This window comes from Sinocyclocheilus anshuiensis, unplaced genomic scaffold (assembly GCF_001515605.1).
Source record: "Sinocyclocheilus anshuiensis isolate Anshui unplaced genomic scaffold, SAMN03320099.WGS_v1.1 scaffold14, whole genome shotgun sequence".
NCBI lineage: Eukaryota > Metazoa > Chordata > Actinopteri > Cypriniformes > Cyprinidae > Sinocyclocheilus > Sinocyclocheilus anshuiensis.
In genome coordinates this window covers 756,703-780,607 of record NW_015544139.1, presented here as the reverse complement: position 1 = coordinate 780,607, position 23,905 = coordinate 756,703, and the positions used below count along the sequence as shown (strand labels likewise).

At 36.1% G+C, this 23,905-nt stretch overlaps 2 protein-coding genes across 2 annotated transcripts in view; both read left to right on the top strand.

Moving 5' to 3' along the window:
- The first annotated feature begins 230 nt into the window (after positions 1 to 230).
- On the top strand, positions 231 to 7,030 carry LOC107695028 (protein C9orf72-like). Its single transcript, XM_016494803.1, has 10 exons — positions 231 to 326; positions 642 to 1,180; positions 1,268 to 1,363; positions 2,444 to 2,508; positions 2,608 to 2,680; positions 2,757 to 2,873; positions 3,026 to 3,261; positions 4,749 to 4,806; positions 4,916 to 5,025; positions 5,953 to 7,030. Exons 2-10 carry the CDS (start codon positions 734 to 736, stop codon positions 6,137 to 6,139), a joined length of 1,389 nt encoding a protein of 462 aa, XP_016350289.1. The 5' UTR covers positions 231 to 326; positions 642 to 733; the 3' UTR covers positions 6,140 to 7,030.
- Positions 7,031 to 7,892: 862 nt separating this feature from the next.
- LOC107695027 (uncharacterized protein KIAA1109-like) overlaps positions 7,893 to 23,905 on the top strand; it is a 66,788-nt gene continuing 50,775 nt past the window's right edge. Inside the window, exons 1-12 of the mRNA XM_016494802.1 lie at positions 7,893 to 8,029; positions 14,223 to 14,325; positions 15,680 to 15,796; positions 15,888 to 15,966; positions 16,141 to 16,205; positions 16,784 to 16,958; positions 17,550 to 17,631; positions 17,813 to 18,006; positions 19,511 to 19,590; positions 20,715 to 20,862; positions 23,338 to 23,494; positions 23,655 to 23,733. Of these exons, the coding sequence (XP_016350288.1) occupies positions 14,235 to 14,325; positions 15,680 to 15,796; positions 15,888 to 15,966; positions 16,141 to 16,205; positions 16,784 to 16,958; positions 17,550 to 17,631; positions 17,813 to 18,006; positions 19,511 to 19,590; positions 20,715 to 20,862; positions 23,338 to 23,494; positions 23,655 to 23,733 (1,267 nt within the window). The 5' untranslated portion in view covers positions 7,893 to 8,029; positions 14,223 to 14,234. The remainder of the gene's footprint in view (positions 8,030 to 14,222; positions 14,326 to 15,679; positions 15,797 to 15,887; positions 15,967 to 16,140; positions 16,206 to 16,783; positions 16,959 to 17,549; positions 17,632 to 17,812; positions 18,007 to 19,510; positions 19,591 to 20,714; positions 20,863 to 23,337; positions 23,495 to 23,654; positions 23,734 to 23,905) is intronic.

Here is a 23,905-nt window from a genome sequence, read left to right as displayed (position 1 = left end):
GTAGTGTCAGGGCTTGGTAAACAAAAAAATCTATTTAATATAATTGCAAATAGTCTGCAACACAGTTCGATACTATAATATAATAGCGATATCTTCCTCAACACAGCTCACAGCCTAAAGTGATGGTTTGACAAAACGACTCGTGAGGTAATTGAATTTCCCCCCGGTCTCTCCGGTTTCGGGTAATCAAATTACTCCTTCAGCCGCCAGAGGGCGCTGTTGTACCTTGCGCTTCAGCAACGCGCTTCTTCGCAGCCTTCAGCCTAATGACAGCAGGAAACCAGGAAAAGGGCTGACGAATGTGTTGTTGTTTTGAGCAACAGCAGGTAGGGTTCTGAATGTGTAATATACCGGCAACAAATATCTGATTTAGTACGCTTATTCAAGCTAACGCAGATGTGTTTTATACATGAAAGTCGTGCTATAGTGATTAAAAATAGCTCGACGTATGTTCAGATACATGAAGCTCTGCGAGAGCTCTTAACATATTTTGATATTTTGGCACCAATGATATATTCGGAAAATGAATAAGCAATCAACAGTGTAATTTTATAACGTTATACTGTCCTGGTTTACGTGTCATACCACTGTTTTCACTTTCTAGTCCACTCCACTGTATTTTCTCTGTTCCTCTTCAACAGATTGTATGGGTGCAGTGGGATGTTGCAATCTGTTTGTCCCCACTGACTTCTGCATTGTGAGACTTGACTGTAGGTCTGTATGAGCGGCTATCATGTCTGCAGCCGGTCCCCCGCAGTCTCCTGGTGTGGCTAAGACTGAAGTGCTGGTCGAGGACTGGTGTCCCGTACTGGCTGCAACCTTCGCTTACTGGGACAACATCCTGGGACCTCGTGTACAGCATATCTGGGCCCCCAAAGGTCAGCGGTTGTCTCTGCTCAGTGATGGAGAGGTCACGTTTCTGGCCAATCACACGCTGAATGGTGAGATTTTGCGAAGTGCAGAGAGTGGCGCAGTGGACGTGAAGTTCTTCGTCCTGGCAGAAAAGGGAGTCATCATAGTCTCACTGATTTTTGACGGAGAACTCAATGGTGAAAAGAACACTTGCGCACTGTCAATCATCCTGCCGCAGTCAGAGCTAAGCTTTTACCTGCCACTGCACAGCGTGTGTGTGGAGAGACTCAAACACATCATCCGCAAGGGACGCATCTGCATGCAGAAGGTCTTTGCTCAGAGTTGTACGTCTTTTACGTGTAATCCAGCTGTTTGGTAGTTTTTGTAATGTATCTGTGTGTGTTTTATCTCATAGGGTTACAACATAATCTCTGTGTTGTCATCTGAGATTGTTCCCATAATGGAGCTCCTTACTTCCATGAAGAAACACAGTGTACCAGAGGAAGTGGATGTGAGTATTTTGACATTTTTAAGGGGCTTTTGGATACTTTTTGTCCACAGTTGGGAATTAAGAGTAGATAGAAAATGATGATGAGGGAGAAGTAGATTTAGATGTGAGCCAGACTCAAACTTGCTTCTGCCATATTTAAAATAAAATAAACTAAATAAAATAGAATAGAATAGTACAAATAAAATAATACAGTACTAATACAACAGTTTTAAAAAATAAAATAGTGCTAATACAATAAATAAAATAAAACAGTACTAATACAATAGTTAATAAGACAAACTAAAAATACAATGAAATACACAAAAAAATTAAAATAAATAAATTAAAAAACTAAATAGAGCAGGTGTTCTCTCTATCATATAATTTTTTTTGTCATTTTTCTGCATGTTAAACAACATGACTATTAAGCAGTGAGCAGAACTTAAATAATAATAATAAAGATTATGCCAAACTATTTAATATGTTATTCAGGAATTTAATGGAATTAATTAGGTTTTTTCTTCATTATAATATCAGGACAGTTTCACGCTAACATTTTTGTGCCCCCAAAACTATCACAATTTTAATTGTTTAAAAAAAATTAAATCATGCATCATAACAGAAACATTTATTCAAGTCATTGTACAGTATGTATGATTTTTTTTTATTCAAAGTTTAAATTTGTCTTGAATTTATTTAATACACGAGTTTCACAATTTGAGTTGAATTACTGAAATAAATGAACTTTTCCATGACATTCTAATTTATTGAGATGCACCTGTATTGAGTAGATCCAAAACAAACAAACAAACAAAAATCATGTCATTGGCCTATTAATGAACATTGTAAATACTTATAAATGTATTATATATTAAATTTGATGTACTGTATTATTTAGAATTTAGAAATATTATTGTACAAACAAAATATGGTTCCTAAGGGTGTACAATATGCAACTTGCTGGAACAGATCCTCACTCAGTGACAATTACATTTTTTTTTTCTGACAGGTTCGAAAAATTAAATGTTTTGTTTTGAAAAAATTTGAATGTTTTTCTCCCTCTCACTGAAGAAGATAAAGAAATAATTTTCCTCGTTACAGCTAAAGGACACTGTACTCAATGATGATGATATTGGAGACAGCTGTCACGAAGACTTTTTACACAAGTAAGACATATTGCATGTTTAGTAGAAGTCAATGATCTGAATTGAGTTGCTCGTTTTCGTTGTTTAGGTTGTGATGTTTGTCATCCTTCTTTATCATAGGGCTATCAGCTCTCATCTTCAGACATGCGGCTGTTCCATGGTGGTTGGCAGCAATCCTGACAAAGTCAATAAGGTGCACATTCCCACATGTACATTCTCAACATTCATATCTGAGAATGAAAGGTGAATAATGATGTTTCCTTTTGTAGATCGTGCTCACGCTATGCCTCTTCCTCACTCCTGTGGAGAGAAAGTGCTCTCGACTGTGTCACCCCGACGGCTCGTTTAAATATGACACCGGCCTCTTTGTTCAAGGCCTCCTTAAGGTATCCACAGTGTCCCTCCATGGGAAACTCATAACTACTGCCCATTTGCACAGAATGTCCAGTACTAAATTACTTGGGTCCATAATCATTAAGAAGCCCTGGTAGCTCTGGTGTATGGTAGTTTATAAATGTTCCTCTCTTCTCTTTCCCAGGACTCCACAGGCAGCTTTGTGTTGCCCTACCGGCAAGTGCTTTACTCCCCATACCCCACCACCCACATCGACGTGGACATTAACACGGTCAAGCAGATGCCACCCTGCCATGAGCACACGTATTATCAGCGGCGCTACATGCGAGCTGAGCTCAGTGCCCTCTGGAAGGCCGCCAGCGAGGATGACATCAGTTCTGACAACCTCATCAATGCCCAGGACTCCTACACACCAGACTTGTATGACCTTTGACTTCTACATACCTTCTTAGTCTGGAAACTGTATCATGATTGGCTGATTCTTACTGTCAGGATAACAAGATCTCATAGTCTTTTTTATTCAAATACACAGAATTTAAAAAATATATATTTAAGGGATAATGTACAGTGAGTAGGTTATTATTGCAGAGTTAAGGGACCTTGTTTCGTCCTGAAGGTTTTTTTTTTTTTTTTTTGGATTAATGCTGACTGCTTGTGATTAATGACCTACTGACTGTACATTATCCTGCTTAAGTTATTATACGACTACTTACCAAATGTATAAAGAGATTAAATGCGAGAAGAAAGAGATTGCAGAGAGATACAATATGTATCAACTAGCTCATTGTTTGATAGCAGGGACAAATGATAGTTTAGTGGTCATTGTATAAAAAATATTTACATTTTGTTTTTTGATTAAATCAAATAAATATGAATTGATCTTAGGACTTGTTAAAATATATGTTAATGCTTTACAATAAGGTTCACAAATTAGTTCATGTATTAGCAATAAATTAATCTTAATTTATTCATAAATATGCTATTAGTTGTTTTTAATTTATGTTCTTTTCCTAATATAGACTACTGTTCATAAGTGTGGGGTCAGTAAGAATTTTTTGAAAGAAGGAAATACTTTTATTCAGCAAGGATGCTTTAAAATTGATCAAGAATGACAGTAAATACATTTAGAACATTACAAATAAATGCTGTTCTTTCGAACTTTCCATACATCAAAGAATCCTGAAAAAGATTTTTGTGGTTTTCACAGAAATATTAAGCTGCATAACAGTTTCAACATTGATAATATTTCACACTCTGGCTGTGTTTACTGTATTTTTGATCAAATAGATGCAGCCTTTGTGAGCCTTTCCAAAGCATTTAAAAATGTTGCTGACAACATTTGAATGGTTGTGTATACATGTTAATTCATACAACTATGTAGAATTTAACATTAACATTAAGTTGTAAAATTATTATTCAGTGTTACTTTATCTATTGCTTTAATGTCAATGTAAACCGCTAATGTAGATGTATTTTGATCTGAGTTCTCTGTATAAAGAAATTAGCTTTGAGATGCTTGTACACATGGATGTTTGTCCTTGAAATTGTGAATACTCTCCACTCTCTGATAATATCATGGTTCAGGGCTGTGGCCAGTATAGAGCTGCATCATTGATTTGTTTTCAAGGACTGTCAGTGACTGTTTGACCGAGAATTTTTCCATTAAAAGTTTACAGAGAGTTGCTGAGAGGTGAAACAGAGACATTTTATGTCTCATTTGAGGGCACTCACCATGTCATTCACTCGATACGCTGTGTACACATACAAAAACAATGTAATCAACGTCAAGTAGTCAACTTCTGAATCTTTTTTTTAGAGCGTTAAAAGCAGCTCTTAAAGTTTCTCAAGAGGATATGAGAGGTTTTTTACCCTCTGAAACACTAACTAAACTTTATGGCTTTTCCTAGGAATATATTTCAGGACGTAATGCATAAAGACACACTTGTGAAGTCCTTCATAGATGAGGTGAGCTTGCTCAACTCCCTTTTGACTCCCTTTCTTCTGAGCTTAATAATAACTTCCTCCGCTTTGGCCTTGATAACGTGTGTGTTTTTGCATCTTTGTCGATCTCTAGGTGTTTCTGTTGAAACCAGGTCTGTCTCTGCGGAGTGTGTATTTGTCCCACTTCCTTCTCCTGTTGCACAGGAAGGCCCTGACACTGCTCAGATATATTGAGGATGAGACGTAAGTACAGCAGCTTTGAGCTCACAACTTCCACAGACACAATACAGTGTAATTTGTTGAACATACTGTATTTAACTAGATACTAAGTATCATGTGCTTACTGTAGATAATTAATGCACTCATATGCAGTGAATGACAACAATTCTCAGTAACATCAAGCTCAATTTTATGTAAAGGTGGGTGATATATACTAACATTCAGAAGTACGGTAATGTGAAATATTATTACAATTTGAAGTAACTGTTTTAGTATTTTGTCAAATGTATTTTATTGCTGCGATGGCAAAGCTAAATTTTCAGCTTCATTACTCCAGTCTTCAGTGTCACATGATCCTTCAGAAATCATTCTAATATGCTGATTTGCTGCTCAAGAAACTTCTTATTATTATCAATGTTGAAAACATTGTGCTGCTTAATATATGTGTGGTACATTTACATTTTAGTGATACTTTAATTTTTCAGGATTCTTTGATAAATATAAAGTTCAAAAGAATAACATTTATTTAACGTAGAAATCTTTTGTAACATTATTAAAGTCTTTACTGTCTCTTTTGATCTGTTGAATGCATCCTTGCGAAATAAAGTTGCTTTGAGGGAAAAAAAAATCGGCAAATTTTTGAATGGTAGTGTAAACAAATTTTTTTTAGCATGATTTAACATTTTAAGTTGTTTTTTTTATTTTTTATTTAATGAAAGTCATGAATATTGCAATTAAATGTATCAATAAATAACAAATTATTTAATATAATATTTAGCTATTTTATCTGCTCTGCATTGCTTATTTCAATCTAAGCTAATTGTTTAGTTAAACTTGATAAACATGAAATCCATTACACCTTCAACATACCTGGCTGTATTTTTAGGTCGTGGTTGTGTTATTTATGTTAAGGTAGACTCATTGTGTCATATTGATTATTATTAATTATAGGCAGAAGGGCAAAAAACCTTTCAGATCTCTACGCAACCTGAAAACTGATTTGGACTTAACGGTGGAGGGTGACTTGAATATCATCATGGCGATGGCGGAGAAGCTGCGGGCAGGCCTTCACTCCTTTGTTTTTGGGAAGTCTTTCCTTACCAGTGTGCAGGAGCGTGACCTACTCATTAACTTCTGACCTCTGAACCCTGTGGTCTTCACACCACAGGACACTTTGGGCACTCTTGCATCCTTATGTTTGTTTTAGTATATTTACGTGCTTTTTGTTTACAGCCTTCTGAACAACACCTGCTGATGAAATGTCAACTGATTCACTTGTGCTTTAAAATAATGATAACCTGCTTAGTGATGCTGATAAATTCATAGTTGTGTGAGGAAGATTTGGTGCTCATGAGATTCTTGAATGGCTGTATGAGACACTTGTACAAACAATGTTTGGATCTCACACTTGATGGCTTTTTGGTGTACGGCTAATTAACATTATGTACGTTCATTCAGTCGCATAATAAATTGGTGATGTGTAACATGGCAAGGAACAAAATTGAAGTAATTTTAATCCCACTCTAGATTTGTATTCTATGGACATGACTTTCCTCTCATTTCAATTGGAACACCATAAAGTAATTACGGTTTAATATGGTTTAATTAAAATAACCTTTACTCTGTAATAACATTCCCTGGCCTTTTATCAAGAATGGTGGTCTGTAGACTTTACAGATGACAGACCTGTTATTTTGCAGAACCCCATTTACTGGGAGACATTTCTTTGTTCCTTTACTTGAACGGTTAATTAAATGGCTCATACTTTTGCATCTGGCTTGGGGCATGAATATAGGAAAGCTGGTGGGAATGTGGGAAAAGTGAAGTGCAACTTGACTCATAAGGCCAAATCTCTGGTGTACGATGTGCAAGGAAGTCAGCAAATAACAGGAAGGGCCCCATAGTCATCTTGCTTTCATTTTGAAGTGTTCTTCCACAAAATATTAGTCCACTGCTATGTATGTTATATATCAAACAGATATTACATTAATGGTAGATTCCTAATGTTTTTTCAAGACATAAATGTGTTCTGAATATTTTGGGCTATTTATGAAATCATAATCAGAAGTTTATTTTAAACTGTGACGTACATTGATATATTTCAAGTTGTAAATGTGTTGTCTTAATAAAGCGTGCCTTTTGTTTGTGAAACATGGCTTATTTGAATTATACCTGTTAAAATCCTTTTCTTATTTACTGTTCTAAATAAAGAAAAAATAATATTTTTTGAGGCTTATATGGGGATTATGGTTTGATGAGACGAGTACACTTTATTTCTGCAGTCATGAAGGGTTGGGACAGGACAGAGAAGCAGGTAGCCCATCTCATGAGAAAGAACAAACTATTTTTGATTTTATTGGGAGGGGGGCCTAATGGTTAGAGAGTCGGACTTGTAACCCAAAGGTTGCGGGTTCGAGTCTCGTACCGGCAGGGATTGACTTTGGATGGGATAAATGCAGAGCACTAATTCCGAGTATGGGTCACCATACTTGGCCACATGTCACGTCACTTTGTGGCAAAGGTGCTTGAAATCAGTTCTGTCAGTTTTAACAAAAAGGCTTAAATATAATAATATATTATCACATTTTAATATTCAGTAGAATATTTTCCAGCACTGCTCAATGTTATATATTTCCTACAATAAATAAATAGTTTTTTTTTTAAATAGTTTTTTATTCAATTTGGTAAAAAAAATCTTAATTACTGGATCACTTTTCAGCGTTTTCTTTCCCCTCTTTGACTGTTCATCAACCTGACAAAAATAACGTGATTTTTATTGGCTGCACTCTGTCACTCACGCCAAGGTTCTATGATCTCGCTCTCTGATTGGCTCTGTCGTCCACAGCAGATCCGTGATTGGTTAAACTTGACACGTGCCCACAAAACAGGAAGCACAAGCGTTGCCCATGTAAATACTCCGGAAAAGAACTAGTTTGAGAAATGGGTGCTGTCGCCTGAGAGGAGTATGAGAGAACAGCTCTAAGGATCATGGCAACGTGAAATGTAATTCCACACTCTACAAGGCGAGGTGGGTACGCTGCGTGTTCCCAAACAGGTCGTATGTGTGATCACGGGCTGCGGCCTACGATACAGCTGAGATTGTATGGATTTGATCCTAGATCACCTGCTGAGCCCAAGCGCTGCTGTCATCCACACAGCCATCTGTTCGTTGCATTAAATATGATCATATTTCCAAGTACTAATGTTCAGAGATATCTGGTCTTGCAGTTTACAGTCATCAAAAGGCTGTGTTTAAAATGCCAAGAGCGAATGCATTAATATTTTCTATCAAAATCATCATCATCATCATCATCATCATCATTCATCGGTTTGTAAGGGTTATTCCGGCATATTTGTTCCTTTAATCTGGGTGAACTGTACACATTTGAGTTTCATTATTGTACAGTCTATTATTCAGAATCGCTTTGGTGCCTGTAGGACGCAGACGTACAATGGTCCAGTTGTTACACACAGAAATAATGAGCTCCATTATTGTGTGACATGCCTCACCTTTTGCCGAAGCCGTTTATTGGACAGACTGCGTTGTGTAAGATGTAATTTCTTTATTTAGAATCATTTTTGGGTAGAATTAAAGCACAGTTTCGCATTTACGTATGTTTGGTAGAGTAGCTGTTATATGTCACAGTGAGCTGCTGTGAACCTGTCATGTTAATGCACTGTATAACCGAGTAATTAGACTCAGTTGACACTGGAGTCTAGAGTTGCACAGGTGTTGTTAACATCTCTGTTTCAGTTTCATTTTGACTCGCACATTAATAGTTAATTTTCTGCCAATTATTTTAAATTGTTGACTTGGTATATGATACTCAGGATCTTTTGTGTAAATAAATACAAGGTTACAAAACTTTGCTCAGGCACATTTGTATGATGTGTTAAACAAATGCATTTACTTATTTGATAAGTAGGTGTTTTCTGTCATGGTCCTGATCAATTTATTTTGCTGTGATGACCAGCTGACATTATCCCACTTATTGTGCAGTTAATTAATAAATGAAGTACATGGACATAAATATTGATTTTATTATTTTGTACAGACAAACACGCATCGCTAAGTAGGAAACATGCTATGACTGATCATGTAATAACTAGTCCAAATGCTGTTTTTGTGTAACTTCTTTTTCACATTATTAGTTCAGAGCAGAACATGCCACAACTGATCTGAGGAATTCGACTGAACATTGCTGCACTATTTGTCTCTATCAGGCATTCACATTAAACTAAAAGAATGCAAACCTGAGCTAATACTGTTTAGCTTAAACATTAGGACACACTTTCTATCAGTTGTCTTTAATTAGTATGTTCTTACATTTAAATTAATCGGTAGATACAATGTACTTATGCTTTTTTTTGTAAATACCTGCATGTAGTTACATATGTAATTAATTTCTGTAATTATGTCTATAATTACTCTGCTGACCCTACCTCTACATAACCCACCCTTAAACCTAACCATACCACCAAACCTGTACCTAAACCTAACTGTATCCCACCATAATAGCATCAGAAGTGTTTGCATTACAACAGAAACACAATAAGTTAATTGTACCTAACAAATATTTTCTTTACATATGTACATAGTAGTTAAAAACACACAGTAAAAAGTAGGACCCAAAAAGTAAAAGGTATAGAGCCAGACCTTCTGTTGTTACTGGCTGTGTGTAGCACCTACGGCTCTGCATATCCTTCAGAAGGAAGTTGATAAGGGTTGTTTTTAGCAAGGTCTATGATAATTCTTAACGGATTGTGTGCAATTCGGTGCAGAATGCAGATTGTTTTGTTAATTTTGTCTTGATGTAATGCAGACTTGGTAAAAAGGCTTTTATTGAAAGAGGGGGAATTAAGCTAAACTACCGGAAACTACAGACTCAACTGCAAATCTGCAGCTCATAGCGAAGCACAGTGGCTCTCACACTATAAAAATAGCTAAAAAATATATATAAGGCAACCAGCTTTTCCCAACTTTAGTTGTTTATTGTCATCTAATTTTTGAAAGGTAGACAGGGTGTTCATTCAAATTACGATTTTAAGTTAAATTAACCTTCATCAGCAAGTGCATATGAATAGTCATTGCTGAAAGTTAAATAGGGGGTTGAACTAGTCTAACTCTAAATAGTTTCCACAGCTGTGTGGCATTGATGTCCAGTGAACTCAAAACTGCTAAGCAATTGGTGGTTGAGTGGACCAAAGAACTGAAAAACATAAAATCCTCATAATGGATATATTATACTTTAATTCTTAATAACAAATAAATGCACAGATCCTTTTATTTCCCCATGGTTTGGCCAAACACACAAAATTATTTAATGTTTATAGTTGTTCATACTAAATTACCTAAAAGCTTTCAATTTAAATGCTTTGGTAATCTCAGTATTTTCTACAGTGAATAGTTCAGTCAACCTTTAAAACAGAGTGTGTGACAAAATGGTTGCATTTTTTTAAAGTGCATGTAAAGAGGTTATTTTCACAGGAAATGTCATATAAATCTAAAATTTGACTTTTATGCTGTTATAACTGTCTGCCTAAACTTGGACTGTTTTAGTTTAATAGCTTTATATGTGGATTTGTATTCCATTTTTAATAAAAAATGTCTGATATGACACATTTATTGTTGATAAAGTTCTGGTGGTAGTTACATCAGTTGTTACTCAAGTACTTGCACAAGAGTTGAGGAAAGGGAAGCGTCTGTTTCTGTTTTAGATTTATACTCTGAACACTGGAAGACTGCTCCTCTTGTTCAACAGCAGACTTTGTCTAGCTTTAAATCAGACTTTACCAGGGGACTAGAGTCAACCTCAACACTAATTCAAACAGATTCTTCTCCTCTTGTGTAAGCCAGAAGAGTAGGCTGAGATGAAGGATGTGTCTTGACTTGAAGAAGCGTCGCGAATCAGTGGTATTCAACTGACCCGGTAATGTAATGTGCTGTTTTTATCATATAATCACAGATAAATCACTAGGCCTATAGAATCTCATTATTTTTTTAACATGTCTGCTTCTGTCACATGATGGGTTGACATCATTATGTGTGGTCGTGTCTCGTTGTATCTTTTCATCTGAAAATTGTCTCATACCGAGAGCTGTCTGGACAAACCTGTCACGCTAGAATAAAAAAGCATTATTGAAAGCAATATATTCTTTACAAATGACGCAGCCTCTGGTTTCATGGTCACACAGAAGTTTTCATGCCAAGTGTTAGAAGTGTTGCATGCAAATAATAGGGTACAAGAATCATACGCTGAGCATTGTGCCTGTGACTGCTTCCTTAATTGCCTGGATGAGCTGTTTTACATTCATGCATTTGGCAGACTTTTCTGCAGTATTTAGTGTGGGACTTTGTAAAATGAAATTTTATATGATATGTGAATAAGTGTTTACAGCTGAATGGATACAGCTTATGTTGTTTAAGTGGTTCTGTTTACAAATGTCTTACAGTTACAGGTTTAAGGTGCATTTGGGTTATTTTGGATTTAAGATGGATTACAAGTGGATTTGCTTCTACTTTTTCAAACTGATTGGTAATAATAAATCAAGCAGCATTTGCAGACAATGCCACTATTGTGTTGGTTCTCTCTATTGTAATAGTTTCTTTCTTATGAATTTCAAATATATGTCCATCGCATTTCCCTTACAGCTTTATTTCTGTTGTCCCGCTGAAAGGAATGGTTCTCCCAAAAATTTAAATTTGCAGAAAATTTACTCGCCTTCAGGCCATCCAAATGTAGATGAGTTTGTTTCTTCATCGGGACAGAGAAATTTAGCATTACATCACTTGCTCACCAATGAATCTTCTGCAGTGAATGGGTGCCGTTAGAATGAGAGTCCAAACAGCTGATACAAACATTACTATAATCCACAAGTAAAACACACGACTCCAGACCGTCAATTAATGTCTTGTGAAGCAAAAAGCTGTGTGTTTGTAATAAACAAATTCATCATTAAAGTGCCCCTACTGTGGATTTTTGAAAATGACCTTTCATGTAGTGTGTAATGTAACTGTATGTGAATGTAAACAGTCTGCAAAGTTGTAAAGCTGAAACTGCATCATAAATAAAGTTATTCTCTCAAAAGAAAGAGTCGACTCTGAATCGCTTAAACAAGTCCTTTTAAATTTGAATCCCATTTCTGCGAAGTTCACACATCACAGGTTACTACATTTGCATAATGCCCGCCTACGTTCTGCGTGTACATCCCATGAAAACTTGAACCCGCCTCAAACGCTGTAGCTCGTTCGTGTGGATAACATAATATCGACAAGACGCTGTGCTCTGCGCTGTGAAAGTCAATTCGGTTTATTTTCACTTCCAAAGGATGAGGCTGTGAAGAATCAGTGGTCAAATTTAATCTTTACCACGATACCACAGCAGTATAATCCCAAACTTTTGCTGTGTTCCTGTCATTTCACTGATGACTGCTTCCCCAATCTCTGTGAGTTCAACGCGGGATTCATAAACCGGTTGTCTTTGAAAGATGGCTCAGTGCCCAGTTTGTCTGGACCAGCTTGCTCCTCTGAATCACAAGCTGTTAGTATGATTAATAATTGTTGCTTTAATGTTCTGTTGAGTGTGATAACAATCTGTAGTTTTGTGTGTTGTTGTGTATACACTCAGTGCAGATGTAGGTCTATGGCTAACTTGCGTTATAATTTGGCTAAACAGCTGTGGGCCCACTATTGTCTAGAAATGTGTCGATTAATATAGAATGTCTGTCGTTCTTATTACTTGGGGTCATGATAAAGGATGGAGCAATATGTTGGCTTAGAAACTGCAGTGATTTATCAGTACTCCACGTCTGTGTTCGGCTAACGCATATACCATTATTTTTTGGGTCTTTACTACAAAGTTGTGGGTCCGGTTCTCAACTTTTTCCCCTCTGATTCTTTATTTTTAGAACAGAGTGAAACACTATCATTATTATCGATGCCATCTTCTCTGTCTGTACACTGTGTACTCTTTCCAATTATTGATAAGCCGTAATCCAGTAATGGTGATGGGCATATTGTTTCCGACTTGCACTGTACGCAGTAGACCAATCACAACAGACTGGGTCATCGGACCAATCAGAGCAGGTAGAGTAAGAGTAGACTCACACAAAGGAGGGGTTTGGAAAGATGAATCGTTTGAGAGTCGTTGAGAAATAAGGTAAATTTAAATGCACAATTTAAGAAAATTAAAGTGTTTTTTTGACCTTGCATACATGTAATCCTGTTGTTGGGGACTCCCAAAACCAAATTATGAAGCTTTCAAATAGCATAGGGGCACTTTAAGACAGTTCTCTTCTGGCCAAAATAATAGTCCATAATCCATTATCCAATTCCTAGTGAAAAAGCCTCCTGTTGTCTTCTCACATCAGAATCCACCAATATATTTATAACTGTTTTGCACTCTTTCTGCTTGTAAACTGTGCTTGATCTGTGCATAATTAACTCAGGATTCAGATGAGATTAATTTTTTTAACTGGAGAAAGCAATATTATAAATAGAGGACATTTTTAGCCGGAAGCAACAGTTTGAAATTAAAAACGTCTTGATGGATTTGTTTATTACAAACACACAGTTTGTGGATTACTTGAATTATTTGTGGATTTGGATTATTATGATGTTTTTATCAGCCGTTTGGACTCTCATTCTGACGGCACCCATTGGTGGTGAGCAAGTGATGTAATGCTACATTTATTTAAATCTGTTCTGACGAAGAAACAAACTCATGTGCATCTTGGATGGCCTGAGGGTGAGAACATTTTCAGCAAATTTTCATTTTTGGATAAACTATTCCTCAAATATTTTCTCTCACAGTTCCACGAGAGCTAAATTCAGATAAGATATAATACTGTCTTATTTTACCACCACATGTCAATACAAAAACTGCATAGACTTCCTCTTCAGCTAAAGCGCTCCACTATAAGAGGCTCAGACAGACTTACATGACTGAAAATGCACTCAGATGACATTACCAGAAGTTTACTAAAAACTGAAATGTGCCGTACACAACATGGAGTCCTAATTATGTGAATGTTGTCCAAGATGGTGGATCACTTTAGGACAGCTAATGAACTAGCTCTGTGTTTAGCCTAAGAACCTCCCTTTTTGCACACTGTGATTGTGAATAGTCTGCTGATTGCGCATTGGCAGTGTTCTTCATAAGTTCGAGGTTGATGCAAACCCTGTGTAATTTGATAGTGATGTCTATTCTACTTATCTGCAGTGGGGTGTAACCATGGAGAAAGCCAACACCAGTTTCCCCAGTTATAATGAATTAGATGACTACCTCACCAGACGCAACTCCAACTTTGTGTTGCTCCTCGTGGGTAAGTGGGCATCTGATGTGATTTAGAAATTGTTTTCGTTCTGCAGATCATAATTAGAAAAATGTTTAGACTAGAGGTTCCTAGTGCATTGCATTGGGCCTTAAGTTGACAAACGCACCATTTCCATTTTAAACTACTTTATTTTCACCATCTGTCTGAAATAAAATTATTTTATTTATAAATGTAAATGACTGCAACTCAGACTGTGTGTGAACAAAATCTCTGTTGAATTTAGGGCAGTGAAAATTTACGTGAAAACATCATCAGTTAAAAATAGCAACTACAGTATTTGGCTCTATTTGACTCTTTGTGCTTTGTACTTTGTGCTTTCTTACTTCTGATAAGAAACTAAGTCTCAGCTTTGTACATTCTATCACGAAATTCAAACAATTAATGCCATTTTGACGCTTTTAAATGTGACGTGACGGATCGCTGTAGCACCTCAGTTCAAGCAGCAGCGCAGATCAAGAGTCTATTCCACTTTAATAAGTTATAGTGCAAAATAAACATGAATGAACATCAGAAGGTATGTTGAAAGATACAGTATAGCTTACCAAAATGTATCATGTCTTATGTAATCGCTCAATCAGTGCTTCAACTGTGGAAAGATGCCAATAAAACAGATTATGAACAGTATGTCTCTTAACGTGGCATTTACCTCAGCAAAGTTATCCACTGTTCACAGTTCATCTGGCATGAAGACAGGTATTTATGAAGACTATGTGCAATTGAGTTGTAAACAACCATTTCAGTTTTTATTTGAGTGTAATTCTGACATCTGAAAATAAAAAGCAGTTGAAAAAAATAGCTCTGTTGTTAATTTTAACCTTTAATATTATAGTAATGTGCCAAATGACAGGGTTCTCTGTGTGAACTACAGCATCAGTTAGGAGAGATTTTTTTTTCCTTAAGTAAATCAAACTGTCCGTATCGGCAGATATAATTCTGAATAATCGGCTATTGTTATTTGCAGAGAAATGTAGTATCGGTGCATCTCTAATTATTATATGAAATACATTTTTTATTCAGCAAGGACACATTAAATTGATCAAATGTGACAGAAAAGACATTAACAATGTTACAAAAGATTTCGGTTTCAAATAAATGCTGTTTTCTGTTCATTTAAGGATCATGTATCCTGTATCAAAGGTATCACGGTTTTCACAAAAATATTTAAGAAAGACTTTTTTAAGAAACCTTAAAAAATCTTACCAACCCCAAACTTTTTAACGATAGTGTAAATCTCCTGCAGGTGACTAGTTTAGCTTGTGTTTTTAGCTTGATAAGGCTTATATTCCGTTATTAAGAATGGCGGTTTAAGCGTATGTTGTGTTTGGATTTATGCTTTCCACAGCCACTATTACGTCATGTGGATGGATCATATACCTGACATACTACAATTCCCGTAATATTGGACTCATCCTCACCCTCATCATTAACCGTCTCTATAAGAATGGATACATACACATCGGTGAGTTAGCCTCGATATTTGTGTTTTTTTGTTTATTTTTTCATGATCGATTTTTCTGTTTCATACATGTATTTATTTATTTATTTTACAGGTTCATTTTCATTCTCTGTGCTGTCTGGCAAGGTCATGTTCCGAGATGTCTCTTTCATCAATGAAGACATGTCGATCAGGTACACAACACAGTAAAATTCAAACTCTGTCCTTTTTTTTTATTTAATTCCTTTTTACGCTCCATTGCTTTTTTGACACTCTACTTATTCCTGTTGTCTGTGTGTTGAGCATTATCTCATTGTTTATGGGGTTATATCCCATCTTTATTTACTCTATTGGTAACTTTGTTTCAGAATTCAAGATGGGTTACTTATATTTCGTTGGTGGAAGATGTACAACCCCAAACAGAAACAACATGGTCAGTGCAAAAGCATTACAAACAACCCACAGAAATTGTGCCAGATTTATGTTGTTGCTTTGGTTTAAGGGATTTTGTTTAATTATAACATCAATCACACAAAATTTGTACATGTTTTTTTAATTGTCGCTCCTTGATTGGGTTAATCGGTACTTAGTAGTGCTGTCAAACGATTAATCGCATCCAAAATAAAAGTAATTATTTACATAATATATGTGTGTGTATTGTGTATGTTTATTATGTATATATAAATACACAAACATACATGTATATATATTTTAAATATATACATGTATATATTTATATTAATATATAATTTATAAGTATTTTATATATAAACAAAACATAATTTTCTTAAATATATGCATGTATGTGTTTGTATTTATATATACATAATAAATATACACAGTACACACACATATATTATGTAAACAAAAACATTTATTTTGGATGCGATTTAATCGCGATCAATCGTTTGACAGCACTAGTACTTAGTCATTTATTTTCAATGATAATTCTCCATGAATTGTGAGTGAAATGCATGTGTAATGATACGTTGTTGATTCTGCTGTTTCCAGACCCAAAGGCTGAGACACGACTCTATGTCACGGTTAACGGATTTGAGTTCCATGTGTATAATCGCACGGATCTGTACTCTCGGCTTCAGGAAATATTTGGCCTAGAGCCCACCCTTATCCCACCCCACCGGGATGAGGAGAAAGAGCGAGAGCAGAGGGATAAATCCCTGGAGAGGTAAATACTGCGCTAATACAAGAAAAAAACGGCTAAGATTCTTGTACATAAGATTAAAGGTGGAGTCATTTTTTTGAATGTTGAAATACTTTCTCTGGACCAGCTTTTAATATGCAGAAACAACTACAAATAAGCTATTTTATAGACTGATTTCCTCAGTGTAAACACTGACCATCCCAACATAGAAACATTGGCCCAACTGTCCATCTGTTTGCTGAATAATGGATGACAGTAAGTGTTTGTGAAGCCTATTTAAAAAAGACCTTATTTTTGGTTTGTTGATTTTAAAATGTGCAGATATTACTCGTGTCACCTTTAATGTAGCAAGTGAAGGTGTCAGTGTTACTTAGCAATAAAATGGGTTTGTTTAATATAATTTTATATCTAGCTTAATGTACTTGAGCATTTCCGCATGCAGGCAGTGTTTGTGATGGCCACAAAACCATTGATTTATTTTTCATAGAATGTTCTAAATTGAATCTAAATAATGGCTTGGAGGCATTCGCATGGCTTTTTTCTTTAGACAGTAAAGATGCAATACTTCATATCTGAAGGTGCTCATGAATGAAGACGTTTTTGTTGTTTTTGAAGTGTTCACATCAAAGCTGAGACTCAGGACCCATCATCTTCCTGGAGGTCTCTCATCCCCGTCATCAAAGTCAACATCAGTACAGTGAGTACTGCAGTCAGTGTTTCTCTCATTCAACCGTTCCCTGTCTGACATCAGCACGCTCCTACCTGCGTCATTCATACTCCTTACTGTAACAAAGAACTGAAAAAAAAAAAAAAATCTACTTGGAATATTCACTTTCCCATGCCTCAACTTACCTAATTCTTGCTGGTCTTGTCCTTAGGGTCGCGTAGCATTCGGTAATCACCATCTTCCCCAGACCCTGTGTATGAATTTTGACGATGCCTTCCTGACATATGCCACCAAACCACCTAGCAGCCACTTGGATCAGTTCATGCACATCGTGAAGGGTTCTCTGGAGAATGTCCGCGTCATGCTGGTGCCCAGCCCACGATACCTGGGCCTTCAGAATGATGAGTGAGTCTATCTCTAGTCTATCAAAGTAAATTAGATTCAATTTTTTTGTCATTGTGCAAGTACATGAAATAGCTATAATCTATCCTGATGTGCAAATAGGCATACTATATATTATTTAGAGATTGCATGAAATCACCTGGTAAGCACAATTTCTTGTGTTGGCATATTAGCTGTTGAAACAGATAAGTTCTTAATTTGTTATTTGTAAATAGCCTTTTGTTTACATTATCATTCAAAATTTGCAGTTGAGAAGACTTTTTAAAATGTTTTTGAAAGAAGTCTTTTATGCTTACCAAGGCTGCATTTATTTGATCAAAACTTTGTATGGTTCTTTGATTAATAGAAATGTCAAAAGAACAGTATTTATTAAGACATGTTATTATTATTATAATTGTATTTATTATTAAGGCATCTTAAGACAGAAATTTGCATGTGCTCATGAGTGCAAAATGTGTCATTAATATCTCTGGTGATTTTCTGTTCTTAGACTTTATATTTTAAATACATATATCTGCAAAAAGTTAGTCTGTCTACTTTTGAAGGGAAACTGGCATTTGGATAACACATGGCTACAAAGCTGATTTAATGGGGTTCAGATTGTATGAAGAATAGATGGCCAATGACCAGTTCAGTGCAAATGGCATGTGGTATAAATAGAGAAGGTGCTGTGTTCAAGTGATAATGAGGTGTATGTGGCCATTGACCATTACATTGCACATAATGTGGTCTATAAATAGATTATGGCAATATGACTGGATTGATGCAGGGAATAATAAATGGCAAATTACCACTGCAGTTCAGGTGACATGGTGTACAAATAGAGATAAGTTAAGAAAAAAATATTTTACCCACAGGAAAATATCAGCAAGACATTTGTGCAGGTTTTATACACACAAAACAATATGGTCAGATATTAAAGTATACAAGTTATAATTGATATATATGACAAGTGACCATTGCAGTGCAAATCGCATGGTTAAAATAGAGCACTGAGTGACATGGTGTTAAATAATGCAGTTACATTTTTTTTTTTTAAATGGCACAAATCTGCAAACTGGCAGAAATACAGTACAGATTGTTCAGCTATAGATGTAAAGATGCGAAGGACACTTTTTTTTTAAGTTGAATTAGCCATAGTGAGAATACCGTAGTCTTTTGCTGCATTATGAGGCAATGAATTTGCTCTACTGTATGTGTGTGTGTGTGTATGTATTGTTATTTAAATATAATTATCAAAGGTTATTAATGTGCTGTTTTAAATGCAAGGTTTATTTAATTAATCAGAGCTGTTCATTTGTTCCATTAGTTACAACAATTATGCGCACTGATCTGTGTAATTTAATTTATATAGAAAATCTGAAAGTAAGCATGGGTTCATTTTCATTGATGCAATGAATTGGTATGCTAGAAAATTAGCCTTGATTGTCAGCTGATTGATAGGTAATGATTAGTGATCTGTTAGGGTGATGTAGCAGTTGTTTAAAGACTGATTTCCTGTCTCTAGACCTCCCAGGCTCATGGGAGAGGGCTTTGTGGTCATGCAGTCGAATGATGTTGACATCTACTACTACCAGGATGAACCAGGTAATCATTGTGATTGGTTAATCTTTTGAGATGGTCCTCACTGCAGAACACAAGATCCAGGGGGCGTGGTTGGATCCAGATCCAACTCCTCCCACCTTACATATACCTAAACCTACCCATCTCCACCCCCCTAGATGTGGATCCAACCACGCCCCCTGGATCTTGTGTTCTGCAGTGAGGGGCTACTGAATCTTTTTTTTCTTTCATTAATTTGTGAATAAGTCTGATCTGGTTAGGGTTGCACCAGCCATTCATAAGTTCTTACTTAAATTAGAATGTTAAGTCCACACTAGAGGCTTAGTAACTACTAGCTAGTTTGTAACTAAATCTATACATTATTTAGTTGTTCGTAAGGCAGGACGTAGCTAGTAGTTCGTAAGCTCTCCATAAAGTAATGCATAGTCACATAATATGACGTTTACCCTAAATGATGCCTTCAAATACGTGAGCAGAACTTGTTTAAATACTGTGAATTTCAATTCATCCTTCATTCTAACGTTTTGCCTCACGTAACTAACGGTAAAAATACGTTTCCATTAAAAACGATTTTTTTTATTATTCATTATAGCCTCAAGGTAAGCTATTTTTATATGTAAATAACATTCAGAAACTGTAATTGAAATATAAGGATAAAAAAAAACCATAAGAAATGCCTTTTATTTATTATTACTGATTTCATTTGACATGCGCAATACGGACGGAAGCACACAGGCGCGCTGTAGATGCGGAGTTGAAGAAGCGCTAAAAAAGAAACAAAGTACACTTATTCACATATTGTTCTCTCTCTTAATGTGTACGTGAGTGTAAATGTCAGCAGCATCATTATATGTCTAAAGGATTGAATGTTGTCGGGTAAAAGAAGAGCATATTGATGCAGTTCACTCAGTCTGCTATTTTATTCCAAACGTTACTCCTGACCGGACGCTTCCATAAATATTTAGTTTATACGTAGTTACGCTTCAACTAAGTGTAATGTTGCAACGAAAAAATATTTAGCAGTGCGTAACATAGTGCCCATTTACGTCAAAACTAGTCTAAGTAGTAACTTGCATACAGCTGGTGCAACTGGTTTTTAGTATAGAAGTGATAAGAGTGTTTTACAAATGTTTCCTGTGTGTTTTTAGGTTTGGTCCCAGAGGAACTGGAGAATGGAGATACAGAAGCCTGCTCTGAAGATGCCAAGCTACAGGACTTGCCTCCATGCTGGGGTTTGGACATCGTGTGTGGCAAAGGAACAGACTTTAACTATGGCCCATGGGCCGACAGACAGAGGTACCCGCACACAGTCACACTCACATGGTTGTAGTTGGGCTTGTGGTTTTATTGTTCAGGTTGTGGAAGGCTTATTAAAGCTGCTACATTTATGTGAGTTTCTATTTTTCTGCAGCACGTGAACCCATTACTACTATAGTATGAAATAAACATGAATAGACATCAAAAGGTATTTTATAAGAAAGCCTACAGTACAGCTTACTGAAATGTCTCATGTAATCGCTCATTCGGTGTTTCAAACTGCGGAAAACGTGTAAAGCTTGTAAACAATGCCACATAGCAATACATTTACCTCAGAATAACCATTCGGCGTCCATAAGCTCATTAGTCAGCTAGGGAAAAAAAATTGCAAGCATTTTGCTAAATATATGCGCTATATTGCATATTCATATTTTTACTTAACCTGTTGTCTACATAAGAAAAAATGCAAGGAGCTAAAAAATAAAATTCAACACCTATATAATTGCATGTTATTAATGAAGTAAAACAGACTGGATGTGTGCAAGACCAAAGACTATAGAATACCAAAGACGTGTCGCTCGTATAGTTTTGAATGGGGAAAAATGCAACGAATGCCTTGTCCAAATACCCACACTTGTGGTCTTTGCACTTAGGTTTCTGTGACCTCTCGTGAGATCTTGGCAAAAAGTCTCACGATTTATTTCCACAACATGATGCATGATGGGATACACTAAGCCTCGAATACCGCTCCGGATATTGTGGATTTAATGTGTGTTAAGGGCACTGCGCTCTGCAGTCTTGCCCACTTACTTCCTGTCGCATTAGAATTGTAAACCGACAAAATCAATCAAATCAACAATTCTTACGAAAATTAATAATTTTCCAAGCCTAACTAAATAACTGGAGGCAGAGTTATTTTTAACTCCATGTAGATCACAAACCTCTGAAATCGGTTGATAAATGTAAACGTTATCGTGTTTTTATCCAGAAAAAACCGCAGCTCCTCCGTTTACCTCCATTTATTTTTAAGGCAGTCTTGCCCTCACAAACATGGCAGAGGCGTTGACGTATCGCAGCAACGGCTCAAAGCGGCCAATGAGGCGTCTAGGTATTTATATGTCTATGATTTGGACAAGGCAACTAAATATGGCCGCTCTATCGAACGTAGCCCCGCCTTCTGAGCATAAGAGCCAATCGCTAATCGGTAAAGTCAGCGCGTCATTGCAGCTGCCATCAGAAGTCCCGGTTGCTATAGAAACAGTCAACGCTCTGAGACGTGCTGTTAGGGCTGCGCATGCGTACTGGCTGATCTAGCCTGAAAAATAAGGCTAGATCGAAATAAGGCGTTTTTTTTTACGCTATTTGAGCAAAATAAACAACATTTATGATACAGTTGTTGTCAGATTTCATTGGTGATTTCAAATATGAAATTTAATCGTAAGCTTAGTGAGCAGTTTTGGAGAATTTGATGTTTCCTCATTCAAAGAGATAGGAGCTGCACTTGCATGCCCGAGAGGCATTTCAAAGATGGCCGCCGAGTGACATGACTTGCCTTAAAGGGACTATTATGACAACATTTATAGGATGCATCGAGGAGCAGCCCAAACTACACTACACTACACAAACTACATGGCCAAGTGATGCTGACATAATTATGGTCAATGATATTGGCACAGATTCTGTGTAATAAACAATTCTTTGTGATTGTATAGTTCTCAAGTTGGAAAAGACACTTTAAGTGAACCATAGTTCCCACGATATCTACAAGATGGATTCAAATGCTAATAAAGACAAGAAAAGATGAGAAATAAACACATGACACTATGACTGAAATGTTAAAGTGTTAGAAAAAAATACATATACAACACGTTTATTCTGTGGCATTTTAAAAAATAATTTGGCGCCTAATTTTGTTTCTTATAGGAGCCATTGGCTATAATTATGTATATTAATTGGGTTTTTTTTGTCTGGAGCCCTGACTGTTTAAAGGTTTGGGGTCCGTAAGATAAAAAAAAAACAATTTTTTTGAAGTCTCTTATGCTCACCAAGGCTGCATTTATTTAATCAAAAAATACAGTAAAAACAGTAATATTGTAAAATAGTATTAGCATTTAAAATAACTGTTTCCAGTTTTTATATATTTTAAAATATATTTTATTATATTTTCAGAAGTTATTACTCCAGTCATTACTCCAGAAATCATTCTGCCGATTTGCTGCTCAAAAAACATTTCTTATCGTTATCAATGTTGAAAAGAGTTGGGCTACTTCATTTTTGTGCAGACCGTGATACATTTGATTTCAGTATACTTTGATGAATAGAAAGTTCAAAAGAACAGATTTTATTTAAAATAGATATCTTTTGTAACATTATAAATGTCTTTACTGTTTTTCTTAAACAATTTAATGCATTCTTGCCGAATAAAAGTATTAATTTCTTTCAAAAACAAAGAAAATCTTACTGACCCCAATACGCTTATCATCCATTCATTACATTGTGATTTGACCACTACAGAGACAGCCTGTGGAAGTTCTTCCTGCCTGCAGACTATCAGCCAATGAAAGCGAGCGATGTCGCCTCACCAGGCAAACCCCGACAGATCCTTGCCTTTGAGCTGCGTATGAACATCATAGCTGATGCGACAATAGACCTGCTATTCACAAAGAACAGGGTATGTATGCGCATACACACTTAATGAATCATTTCTCAGTCGCACACTGCTATGCATAAATGTTTCCTAGGGCAAAGTTCGCTTGCATTCATAAGAACAATGTGTGTACCCTCTTTTGTCTTTTTTTACTCACTAACCCATAATCCATTTGTCTTGACAGGAGACGAATGCGGTCCATGTCAATGTAGGAGCAGGTTCTTACCTCGAGGTCAACATACCCATGACTGTTGGGGAGAATGGTAACTTTCAAGCTTAACAGAAAAATAACTGGAGTAGTTAATGAGGGTGACATCTGACAGTTTTTGTTTGTTTAATGTAAATTAACTTGACACATCATTATGAATTGCAATTTTCCCCTCCTGTGATTTATACTATTTCTAACCCTGTTTTTTGTCTCTCTATTTCCGTTCA